The sequence below is a fragment of the Fringilla coelebs genome, assembly GCF_963513975.1.
Source record: "Fringilla coelebs genome assembly, chromosome: 12".
Taxonomy (NCBI): Eukaryota; Metazoa; Chordata; class Aves; order Passeriformes; family Fringillidae; genus Fringilla; species Fringilla coelebs.
Genome location: NC_140038.1, coordinates 9,325,796 through 9,339,073, shown reverse-complemented (window position 1 = coordinate 9,339,073; position 13,278 = coordinate 9,325,796). Strand labels below are relative to the sequence as shown.

Sequence of the window (13,278 nt, the reverse complement as noted above, 5' to 3'; positions counted from 1 at the left end):
GTGTTTATGTAGGAGGAAAGAAATACCAAAGGTCTTTATTAAACAGCAAATCTACACCTTACTGCCATTCTACTGTGCAATGCATTTCTACTAGTATCATAACTGGTACTATCCCAAACTGTTTCTAAATCCATGCACATGCTTTCAAACATTCACAGAATAAAGAAGGTAACACCAAGACTGAAAATCTGACATTTGTCCCAGAGTTAACAAATGTATTTCTAAAGAAAGCAGTTTGTGAGCCTTTTAGAACATTAATTGTAGAGTTATTTCTGAATTAGGGAAGTGTTCTGAAGTGGGGAGAGTAGTGAGTAGTTTTTCCCAATATGCAATATATCCAACATGTAATAAGGCCATAAACAAAATTACTTACTCTAAATAAGAGTTCTTCATTCCATTTGGGGTTTAAGGACTATGTGGGGAGGAACAAAATAAAAAAGAAAGAGGAGAGCATTAGTTATGCTGATAATTCTGTACAAGTGTGCATAATTTTTGATATATTACCCATTTTATTCCATGTAACAATCCACTTAAGAAAAAAGTACCTTTAACCTTGATATTGCTGGTACAAGTCAGAGGAGTCTTGCACTGTTTAAGGCAGTGCAGAATGGAGACAACCAATGCAGGTATTGTGAGCTATTGGCTATGCCATGGATGCAGAGAAGGTGCATGAGACACCTGAAAATAGTTCATTTAGAATATGTCCCTTCAGTAACAATCACTGCCTTCCTCTCAGCTCAACACCCACATTACTTACATGCAAGCTCTTAACAAATGCCAAATCTCTAAGCCACATAAACTACACAGAGCAGGCACAGATGGGCCAAACACAGCATAACTCACTTAGCTCAGCTCATCTTTGAACTGTGATTATTTCAAAAAATACTACAGATAGTTTAGTTCCAAAGAGAGTTTATTGTAACAATTATCAAAATTTAAGGAAAAAAAAGCATGAGTGATCTCATAACATAAATCAGAGCCACTGTTTGAGAACAACAATTTGGAAGAGTGCTTTCCTCCTCATATATACAGGTCATCATTTTTAGTTAAACTGAGTTAGCAGTAGTAACTTTTTCCTGCATGAATTCTAGAAAAACAAGTAGAATCATGATTCAGGTGAGTGGTGCAATTTGATTGTTTTAACAGAACAAAGTGGGTTTGTGTTTTTAACATAAAAAGATAAAAAGTTGTATAACAAGAAAGATTCTTCTATCATTAAAGATCTCAGAAAAATCAGAACAATCCAGTACTTCCATTAATGATGTTGTTTTCAATCAGTACTCACCTTATATTCCTCAGTTTTTCCTCTACCCTTCAATAAAATTTTTGAAGAGAAAATACACAATAATGCCATAAACAGAGAAACTGAGCAGACCATGGAACACTCCTTTCCACACGTCCATTCAATCAAAGACATGAATTCTCACATTTCCTACAGCTTTAACTTTTCCTCTGGAGTCTGTTTTAAAAAACACCTCAACACAGTACCAGAAACCCCAAACAAACCCCAGCACACCCACCCAAATAAGATGACTAACCTTTCTAATAGTTTTTGTCTGAATACTGGCAAGGGCTCCATTCACTGGATCATACAATGTCACTTTCACATATGGGTCACTGGTAGGGAAAAAAACCAAACAAGTAGTATGCTGCTCTATGCCCTTTCTGGTCACCATTATCAGCAGTCAAGTTTTGAAAGGCTTAAATTAATAGCAGTTATGTAATCATGGGGTTACAATTACTTTACAAATACCACAGACATTTGTAATTACAATCATTTCCTGCACAGTTTTAGAGATAAAACTAATATAAACACTAGTACTGATAATGATCACATTAGCTATGCCATTCTGTGTATCAGTACAATTTGACACTCTGTCCTCTTTCACAGTTATTTCAGGAGAACAGATTCAATAAATCCTCTCACATTTCAACAAGATAAGCATGAAAAAAAATCAGTTGCGACTGAAAAATCTCTAAGTATTAAGTATCTTAACACCTTAGAACATCTGGAATTTGAGGTACTTCCTCAAACATGAACAATTTTACTAAATGTTCTATCATTTTGACAAAGTTTGAGTTTAACCTGAATTTTTCTGTTAATGAAAATGTCCGAATATTGCTGCTTAAAATGTCCTACTGCCTTTTCGTTTCCTTCAGTACTAAAACACAACATATTATATAAATATCTACTTTTCATGAACAATCAAAGCACTCAATTGCTCAGAGTAGTAACAAAAGGTGACCAAGACTGTCTGCCATACAGTAAAAGAGCATATGGTTTTCACATATTTAAGTTCTGATGAGAAAAGCTCATCTATTTTTTGTTTGAAGAAAAAAAAAATGCGCATGAACAAAAATTTAAGGGAGACTGTCTAGCTTCAGGGAAAATACAAATTTCACAAGAGAATTTTTTCTATTGCTAAACTGATGTCACACACAGCAATTTTGTGCTAAAATAACAACATTCCTGCACATATGCCAAAGCAGCTGACAGCAGAACTTGTACTACACCCATCAATACTTTTCTAGACCCTTTATACAAAGGCCAGAAGCAAAAGTAGCTTTAGCACAAAATGCATTTTGCCACTTGCCAACTCTACAAGATCCTAAAAGCATTTCAATTACCAACTCACAAGTCTGAATATTCATTTGCTAATTTTTAAGCCACTGCACATAATTTGAGCTGAAACAATCTTACAGCCACCAGTGTTTAGTACTGTGCTCATTCCAAGTCTTTCAAGCACAGATGAGAACTCTGACTACAATTAAACTCTAGTTATTTTAACTGTAGTTATTTTAGCTGCAGCCTACCTGAAGTGAAACACAGACATGGATCTATCCTCCATGGCAGAGCTATTTTTCAGGAAGAGAATAAAACATTCCTCTACTTTGTTTTGCCAACACTTAAGATTTGTCCAAGTCACTCTTGGACGTGAAAGCAGATATCTTCATGTTTATATAGTCTCTAATAGCTTTATAAAGTTGCCAGTTGAAGGAGTTCAGATTCTTTTTTTTCAAGAAGCACAGAAGAATTTACTGAGAACTAAAGAGCTGTAGAAGGACAATAAAGAAGCAGCTGTCCCTTAATACATTAACAACATGTTCACATGTTCTTACCTGGCTCCTAAGATATCCTTCTTGGCCAGGCCAATTCCAGCTATGACCTTCACTCGGACAATTCGTGTGTTCTCCTTAAAAACAAAGTAACATATTCAAGATGCATTCAGATTTCTTTCTCAGGTCCATTTTCAATTAATAAAGCTAAAAGAAATTATGGGCACAATTTTGAGTTCACACTGAAAACTACAGACTAAATGATGCAGTTACTTTGTCTGACAGAAATAGCTCTATCAGTAACACTCAGACAAATCTGCATGGACCACAGAAGTTTTCACCTAATGGTATCTTGGCATGCATCACAGTGAGGGAAATAGACTCTGACAATACTTATTTCCTGGGAAGAATGAAAAGGGTATCAAATTTATCAAAACAGATTAATAAAGCAGTAATAAACTCTGGAAAGAAATGTAAGAACAAGAAATTCACAGAGAGTTCATACTTAAAATATCAGGATTACTGATACGACCTGCCAGCAGGGTATGAGTTTTATAAGAAACAAAAAAATACTTTCATTTCACATTATACAAATTAGCTTCACAGGAGTGACATAAGTAATTGCACTTCTCCTGTTAATTAATACAGCTGCACAGTCTTACATGGCTCATCTGATAAGGAACTGAATTCAAGAGGGAAAAAAAATTCCCAACAGCTGTGACAGTATCAGAGGAGGAACACAAATGATTATTGTTTCTCTGGAAAGCAAAAGGCTTTCCAGATGAAGGGCTGTTTGTAGGAGATGGTGGGCCAGAGACACTTGTGAGGAAAGCTGATCCAATCTAGGTTAAGGAGTTAAACAGATACAAGAGCAATGGGTGAAGCAGTAGATGTTCCCCCTGAGGCCTTCCTGAATTCCACACACTATTGAAAGTGCTTTCCAAAGGAGACTTCTAGCAAACCCTAAGAATGCTTTATCATTGGTCTCCTATATAACTACAGGGCTAGACTCCCTAACCAACCCCAACTGGAATGGTTCTTAAAGCTAATGGAGAAAACTGCATCCTAATACTGAGGCAGGAACTACTGGCTAAAAATGTAAAACTGAGAACAGACCACTAAATAAGTGAGCAAGTAAGCAAGTTTCTCCCAACCTCTACAGTTAGAGGTGATTTCCTGGGAACTCAGATGAACATCTACAATGTTCACCCACTGACAAAACAATCAATTGTCCAAGTCCATTCCAGCGAAGTCACAAGTCTATCTTTGGCCTTCAACTCAAAGGAAATTGTCTCCTACTAGAAACTCTAAGAGGTCAGAAGAGAAAGACCAACAGACAATCCCTCCCAGGACTGACCACTTGAAAGTGGCTTGAGCTTTAAAAATCCTTAGTCATGACCACGCTTTTAAGGTATATGACATTATCATGTGTTGTATGACAACAACAGAACTGACCAGAGTTAAGAAAACATTCATAAAAAACTATGTTGGCCTCAAATTAAGAAGAGCTATTTGTTAACATTTCTATATATAACAAATATCCCAACATATCCACCCATCTTACATTCTAAAACAACGTCCAATTTATCTTCTACCAATTACTTGGCTTCAGTGACGTTCAACATCAGTGAGTTTCTGTGAGGATTCAAGAGTCCCATGCGTGCATTTCCCCTCTCCCTGAGCACCTCTGCACTGCACCAGAGCACCCTGACCCCCTCTCCAACAGGAGGATGGACCTCAGCCACAGCCCATGGGACCCAACTGACAGAAATCAGCTTGACAAACAACCCCACCTTTTCCTTCTCAGAAAAAGACCCCGAGCCAATGCTGATGTTACACACAGCCCTAAAAGACAAATAAGTTTTCTTGTCTCTGCACTCAGTTGCTTAGACCGAGATTTGCTCCATTATTCAAGCATGAAAAAAGCAAAGACAACTAGATGCTTTTGGGCACAGGCATCCCAGAGTCAGGCTTAATAGTGCATCAATGTAGCCCACACAGGGGCAATCCCAGAATAGGATCCACGCTCCTGAGATTTTCAAGTTGGCTTAATCACATGGTTTGTTTACTTGTATCATAATAGAGATATGAAAGCTATTTTACAGAAACACAAATTGCTTTGCTCATAGCCTCAGGAAACTAGAGGTCACAGACCCAACACTGGCATGCTGAAGGTTGATTGAAACATGCCTTGCTGAAAGAAAGGTTATTATTTGTTTGGAGTCAGCACCAAACTAGGACAGCTACAGCATTTTAGTTAGCTGAGCAGAGCAACTAACCAAACCACCATGAAGGTATGAAAAGGTATGTCCCATAGAAATACCTTTCTAGATTAACAGAAACAGTTTTAAAAAATTCCTGAATTGTTCACAACAATCTTCCCAACAGATCTCCATTTTCACTTTCACTTTTTCAACTAATCACTCTCACTGCAAAAAGCCACCACACCCCTTTTTGGTTTTTTTAAACTGATAGGTAACACTGAAGGATCCACTTCTTCCTTTCAAACATGCAAGGGGAATACATAATTGCAACATATGAGGTTCCCCATTCTCTGGTCAGGCCAGTGTGCAATGAACATCAGGGGAAATTCAGCCAGCTTGATCCAAACACAGGCAGAAGGGCCTGACACTGGAAGGAGCCATTATGCTGTGACCCCGCACATCCTGAGGAGGCAAAGCCTGCTGACAGGATACAGCGCTGTGACCCTATGACCTTTCCTCCTCACTCACTGATGGCAGAATTACTGAGCAACTGCTGCCACAGCTCAAAAAAGCTGCCACAAACACACTGATCCCACAAAGCAGTGAACAGCCAAAGAGCTCCAGAACCTTTTGAAGCTCATTTCACGTGGACAAAAATTAGGCCATGAAAGCTCTGCACAGAGACAAAGCATTGGATACTTGATTCTGGCACCCACCAGGAACAGATTCAAAATCAAAATCTCATGGTTTGAAAGGCAATTTTTGAACCTCATCCTCTTCATTCACCTTTGTTCAGGAGATCCTTATTGGCCTCCTTCATAGCCACATAAAAGAAACTGTGGATCAGTAACTCCTGTAGATTCACAGGCAGCTGCAACACGAGTGGTTTTGTAGTCCAAAAAATACACAGGCTGCAGCCTGTACCTTTACTCTTCCATATGACTACAGACACTCTCAAGCTTGCCTTGCTACTCTTTTACACCACTGCCACGCTTCAAGTGGTTCTGGTGGCAGAGGAGGGGACAGGCACCTACCCAGTAAAAAGGAACACACCAGCAATGCCTAGCAGCACTGCAGTTTATCTAAGAGACTGCTCTCTCAGCCCAATTTATCTCCTCAAGAGTCTCTTCCTGGATATAAATGTCTACCCAAGCTTCCTGACAGTCCTGACATTAACCTGCAGTCCTGACATTAACCTGAACAGGTCAATCTGAATTTTTTCTGTCTGTACAGCTAAAGAAACTGAGCATCCTCTGCTGCTTTGCACACACAGAGAGTTGTCCAGGTTTAGTGCCCTCGTACCGAGCTGCTCTGTAACACAGACATGCACACAACAGCCCTCAAAGGCAGCAACTCTGGGCACAGCCTTGCACAGGGATTGTTTGTACAGATGGAACAAGGACGTTCAGCTTCTTTTGACAACTTCTGACTGCCAGCCATTCCAGAGGCTGGAGGCAAAAAAACAAACAAACAAAAAGAATACAATAATGTCAAAACTGAACTGTTAAGCTGTTCCCTCTGAGAATGTAAGTAACCCAATATGAATCAGCTAAAAACAGCAAATGGAAATAGAAGAAATTTTGTTAAAACTACTGAATCTGCCAGAAGTGGCTGCAGAGAGTCTGTATCAGTTAGGCTGCTCCCAAAAAATTCAGGCTTAAATTGTTTTTAGGGGTTATATAGCATTTTAAAGCTATGGGGTAGGAGAATAAGGTTAAGACATACAGAGACTAAACTATTCAAAAGGTCTCAGTCTGATTAAGTGAGACAAAACATCCTTTTCCGAGCTGAGTCAGCAAGATAGTTATCTTATTATCAACTTCCAGGTTTTATCATTACTTTATTGTTAATCATATCAGTATATTCTAAAGTACATGTTCAAGATGCTAGTCAAAATAGCTGGGACTACTAAACCACACCATTTTCACCATCTCTAATAATTAATCTCTTTACTAACAGATACTGTGTAACAAGGGATGAAATAGAAGGTTTCTGAGCCAGTATGTTGAGAATCAGTAACTTATAGCTTTAAAGGCAATGCTTTCCAGCTTGTGATTCTTTGAACAGATAATAAAACAGAAATCCTTTTTAGGTACGGCTTAAAATAGCTGTAAAATGTGTCCTCAGAGTAGCAAAGCACGTGTCAAACTAATAAAGTAGCACTTGCAGAAGAAGACAGTTTCATTCCACAAAAGTCACTATGAAACTACCTATGTTCAATGAATATACATTAAGATGAGACATTCTTGAACTGTTCAGTCTGGACATGAAAACAGCGCTTGAAAAAAAATTTCAACCTTATAATGAGTTCAAAACTTGTTCACAATCTTGAGACTGGAATGGTCTTGCTTGGCTTACAGTCATTTCTAGTCAATAATTACAAAGGACAGGTATTAACAAACTGTTCATTCTCACCCCCATCCTTTCCTAATTCACATGGCAGGAAAATAACACCAAAGTCAACTGAGAGAATGAGTCCTGCCTTAGTGATGGAAGTCCAAGAGAGAGCAGAAGACAGAAGAAAAATACAAGCAAGAAGAAAGGGTGAGAAAAAAGGCACAGATCAAGAAATGGTGACATGCTGATGACTATAGCCAAAGCCAGGATGGTTAATTTAACGTGAAACATAAAATGGTAGTATCTACTGGACTACTAGATAGCTTTTTTTTGAGGAAGCCAATATAAAAATGACTGAGTGGTCTAACAGAGAACACATGGTAGTAAACAATTCCTCTAGGCAATAACATCCTGTTATTCTTTTGTTCCTGTTAGACAGGTCAAGAATCAACTACCACTGAAGCCAAGATAAGAGCACCAAAGCTTATTACAACAACAAAACAGTACAGCATCTTCAGCTTTAAAGATTCTGGCAATATCAGGAACTATGTATTAAAGCTTTCCTAAGATTCATATCATGTCTGCATATAGTACTCATTTGAAAGAAAGCATTTCCCACAGAATGGGAAGCCTTAGGTGGAGAAAATCCTTCCTGCAATAATCTGACCTCTCAAGTGAGGCAGCATACATGTTAGGTGACATCCAAACGATAGCAAGTCCTTTTTAGCATCATCACTTCATTTCACCAGGAGATGGAAAACGGGAAGGACACTTTCCTATCTGACTATTGCTTCACAACTCAGAGAACACTGTCCCCTCTACAGTGACCAACAGAGCTGAATCATTTTTCTTTGAAGACATTTCAAACCAAAGTTTTAGATTCACAAAGATTCCTATTACAAAACTACATTAATTGATCTTTTAAACATAATGAGTCATTAACTTCCTCCTGCCTGTTACAGATCAGTCTTAGCAATTCACTAGAAGAATTTAATTGTACCACGTGAGCATTTTCTGCTCATAAATACAAAAGTCTCATCCATTAAGAAATGCTGGCTGTCACTACAGATTGTATTTAACAATTGCATTTGACTACAAACTAAGGAAGAGATTCAAGACAACCGAAGTCCACTAATGGAGTTACCAATTTGTCAACAGAATTTAAAAAAATCCAAAATCCCCCAACCAATCACCAAACACTTTGTCACCATGTGCAACCCAGTGTCCATAACAGTCCAACTCAGTGTTTATTAGTTCCGTGTAAAGGAAAGGCTTTAAAAAAACAACACAAAACAAACAGAGGGATATAAAATAGCTTCTGGAAACCACCAGATCTACACAAATTACAGCGCTGTTCAAAAAAATGCAAGCAAACTCCAAACAAAATCAGGAAACCTCTCAAGACTACAAGCCAGCAAGTTTCACTATTTCTACAAGAGTCTCAACTAACACGTGGGTTTCTAGGCCATGCCTTGCCATGGTAAAGTCCTTCACAGCCTAGAAAAAACTGAGAGCCTTTCTAAAGGCCAGAGACATGAATGTCTGTTTTTTCTGTCTGAGTGTCTGCATAAGAACAGTCAGATATTGCATACACCTTGTACAGAGACACTGGGGAGACTACAGGCTTTGAACAGGAACAGAAGCACCAGGCTGCTCCAGCTCAGGCACAAAGGAGCCAAACATTACTGGCTTTGTCAGAGGCAATCCAAAAGAAGATGAGCCCATATCAGTCTCTGAAGTAATTTTTTAAATGTTTCTACTCATCAGCATCACCTTCAAAAGACAGCAATATGAGAAGAGTTGTGGGGTAAGGTGTGCAGAAGCTGAGAAGACAAATCATGCATCCTAGACACTCAGTTCACCAACTACAAGCTAAATAACCATAAACAACCTACTCCAGCAGTAGATCCTAAAGGAACATAATAATATATCTAAAGCTTTCCAGAATGAAATACCAATATGAGAAATCTTAGGCAACCTGCAGTAAACAAGAATGCTTGTTCTACACAGGACAGGTCTCAAGTGACTGAGCAAACTGAAATGGCAAATGCCTGCAAGTAGGAAGTGTATTTTTGCCTGTGAGAAGTTCCCATTTGTAGTTTCATCCCTGAAAGCAACCCCACATAATAGATATAAAAGATGTAAAAACCTATCTTAGAATGTTATCTGGGCAACATAAAAAGAGCTAAACAAAATAAGAAGTCTTTGATTGAGGCTGGGAGTGTAGAAACTCTGACATACAGACATCTGTACATTAAACTATGAAAGACATGGATATAGACAATCAGTGTTGTTTTACTGAATGCCATTCCAAAGGCCCTTCAGAGCAAGCAGGTATTATAATAGAAAATAGAAATAGATACCAGACAACTTTCTAAAAATTACATTTTTAACAGAGCAAACCACTGAAAAAAAAATTCCTTTTGTAACCAAAGAAATAAGAGTGCATTAGCTAAGATAGCAACAATTCTTCCTTCAGTCTTTGAAAGAGCATTCCATAATTACTGATAGACAATATTGTATTTAGTACTACAGTCAACTGTCACAAAAATACAGTAAATGGAAGTGACTACCTTGTTAGAAAACGCTTGATTAAAGTGATTAATCTACAGAAATCCAAGTCTTAACAACTTGAAAGTTTTGTATGAGAAAGCCCTCCAGCCAAAACCCTGCTGTGACAAAGTAAAGCAGCAGCAGCTGTGTCAGTCTGCTCCTGTGTGTGCCAACCAACACCTGCCCTGCATTCAGAGGAAGATGTACGCGAGCACGGCGGGGCAGGCAGGCCCGCACAGCACGGGCCACGCCTCAGGCAGCTCCCCTGATGGCTCCAAGGAGCCTGCAGCAGAGAGCGCTGGGAGAGGAGTCCGACCTGCTGGGAAGAAGGAAGTACATTTTATCGCATTCCTTTCCCCTTTAGAAAAAGTTACTAGGGTGATAAAAAGCAACATGTTGTTCTTATTTCCATCCCATTTGAGATCTTCTTTTCTACTGCTAAGACCTTGCTCTGAATACAGAACTATTGTTTTTTCCACTTCGACCTTACTAGTGCTCATTATTTCAATACTAAGCCTTAAGTCCTGTGGGTGACAGGATACTTTTACAGACGAAAAACTGAACCAGAGAAATTAAGGAAAACTGCAACTGCTAGATTCAGGCACTGCAACTCAGATACCTACATAGAGCACACACACAAACCCACTGTATATACAATAACCTCATTTACACCTTTTTTATACCAGCTTCTGTCAGCAACATCATATTAGCAATCCTTTATTGAGTCCAAGTAATTAATACACCATTAACAAAGAAATCTGTCATAAATGCCTAACCTGAGTTGTGATGGAACCCACACTAATACTGCATTCGACTGCCTCAACAATTACACCTACTTCTCCTCGTCTGCCTTCCTAAATAACAATTTATCCATCACATCCAAAAACTGCAACAAGAGGCTTTGCAGATAACATTGCTTTCTTTTATTAGACAATTCTGATTTACACCCAAAGCAAATCCTGCAAAACAGGCCCCAGAGCAGCCCTGGGAAAGCAGCAGTGTGCAAACTATGACAAGACTGCAAAACAACGTGGGGGGACAACAGAAAAGTCCTTGATACTTTCAGTATGACTTGCGTTTCTGACCGTGTTTTTCTTGTGCTTCTGTGTACACAATCTTCCAGACCTAAACTCTGTGAGGACAGAAAAAAGACCATCCATGGAGGGAGAACTCTATTTTCCATTCTTGTATCCTAGGCAAGAGCAGCTAGCAGAGCAGTTTTCTTGTAACCCTAAGATCATTTGTTTTGTCATTTGTGCATGCAGAATCTCACACAAAAACTATGGAGATAACTTGACACACAAATCAGTATGTACTCACTGAATATTAAAGTCTCTGAGCATAAACAAACTGCACTTTTCACGTATGTCACTTGAAAAAGTTTGGCTAAGCTTTTGGATTACAGAAGAAGTTAGAGCTAATGGATTTTTTACACACTTTTCCCCCTTCCCCCAGTTCCAAAGGAATATATTTATGGTCAAAAAGATTGAGGGAAGATCAGAATTGTTAAATTTTAAGCAGATTTCAAAACATTTTCACCATAGCAATGAAGGCTACAAAGCAGCTAAACCGAACAAAGCTTAACAATGTAAAAGTAGAGAGCCTAAGGCATGGAATCTTTTAGTACAACTACATAGCCTCAGAAAGTTACTAGCAAATGAAAACAGGATCTTGCAATAGGAAGTGTTATGCAACCCTTGCAGTATGGAGTGCTAATTCTGTATTAGAAATCCTATGTAATTCAAATACTGAGATGAAGAAAAAAAGTCATTCAAGAGCTTTTTAGTTACTTCTCCAGAAATAAAAGACAACTTGAGAAAGAGAGTTATGCTAACAAGAAAAGGAATAGTATTTTAGAGCTTTAACAAACCAAATTCCTATTACGGATGCAACAAGTACACATTGACACAGAGATCATCACTGCCTGAACACAAAAAAGAGCTGATCAAAGACAATCTTGGTAAAATATCCTGTTGGCTCAAAGACAACACTACTGACACTTCACACAGGTCACCAAACAGCTTTCAGAGATACTGCTTTTAGTCTTCCTGCATCTGCAATTTAGAAGAACTCCTGACTTTCCTTCTTCTTGATAGAGTTAACTATTCCATAATATTCTGGCCCACGCACAAGCCTCGGTTACAACGCAACAGCCACCCCCACCTGTCTGCCACTTACACCCAGTAACAGGTACACCAGCCCCAGCCACTTTCCAAAAGATCCACGTGCTCAGGAACTACGACCTGAGGACAGAGGCCACTGCAGGAGTCACTTTCAGTCACCCACGGGTTTATTGCAAAAAAAACACCGACACGCAGACAGGTTTTCACACTCCCGCTAATGGCAACGCTGGGATGAGCCCCATCACTCAGGCACCGCTCTACCTTTGTACCGCTCTAATCACGCACGGCTCCTGTCACGCTGCCGGTGACAAAGCCCGGAACAAAGGCGCGATTCTTCGGTACCGGGAAGAGAGCGGGGGGAGAAGAAATCCCGCTTCACTCTGTCACGAGGAAGTTGCGAGCGCACGCGGATCCCTCCGTCCATAGAGGAGGCTCCACAGCTTCCCGTGGGAGAAGACAGGAATGCCGGTGCTAGACGGCACGGTAGCCGCCACCTTACGGCGGGCCGGGGCTCAGGGCAGCCGGCACCGGGGCGCCGATCCCGCCGGAACCCCCCCTCATCACCTCACCCCGCTCCCCCGCCCCGCGCCACACCACGGCAGGTCCGCAAGGAATACCCGCCCTGCAGGGGGTCCAGCCCGGCGGAGAAGCCGCCGCCCGACTCCGCGGAGAGGGCAGCGGGGAGCGGCCCGGGCCTCGCTCACCTCCTCGCCCGGCAGCCCGAGCACCTCCGCAGGAGACGCCGCCATGGCCGCACGGCGCGCGCCCCCCGCCGCCGCGTTTACCTACGCCCCGCCCCGGGCCCCGCCCTGCGCCCGCCCCGGGCTCCGCCCCCGCGCCTCTACCCATCGTCTGATTGGCGCGCGGAGCCTAGGCTCCGCCCACCCGGATGCCGGCGGCGCCTCCCGATTGGCTGTAGCTCCGCGCCCCGCCTGGAGACACGCGCCGCGCGGGCAGCCTGAGGGGGCGCGCGGCCGCCGCCCTCAGCCCCAGCGCCCCTCAGG

General features: G+C 40.8%; 1 protein-coding gene across 1 annotated transcript in view; it reads right to left on the bottom strand.

The window, feature by feature from the left end:
- NEDD4 (NEDD4 E3 ubiquitin protein ligase) overlaps positions 1–13,059 on the bottom strand; it is a gene marked incomplete at its 5' end in the record, with an annotated part of 51,160 nt that extends 38,101 nt beyond the window's left edge. Inside the window, 4 exons of the mRNA XM_084213452.1 lie at positions 374–412; positions 1,539–1,617; positions 3,121–3,194; positions 12,979–13,059. Coding sequence (XP_084069578.1) covers positions 374–412; positions 1,539–1,617; positions 3,121–3,194; positions 12,979–13,023 — 237 coding nt within the window. The remainder of the gene's footprint in view (positions 1–373; positions 413–1,538; positions 1,618–3,120; positions 3,195–12,978) is intronic.
- Positions 13,060–13,278: the final 219 nt, after the last annotated feature.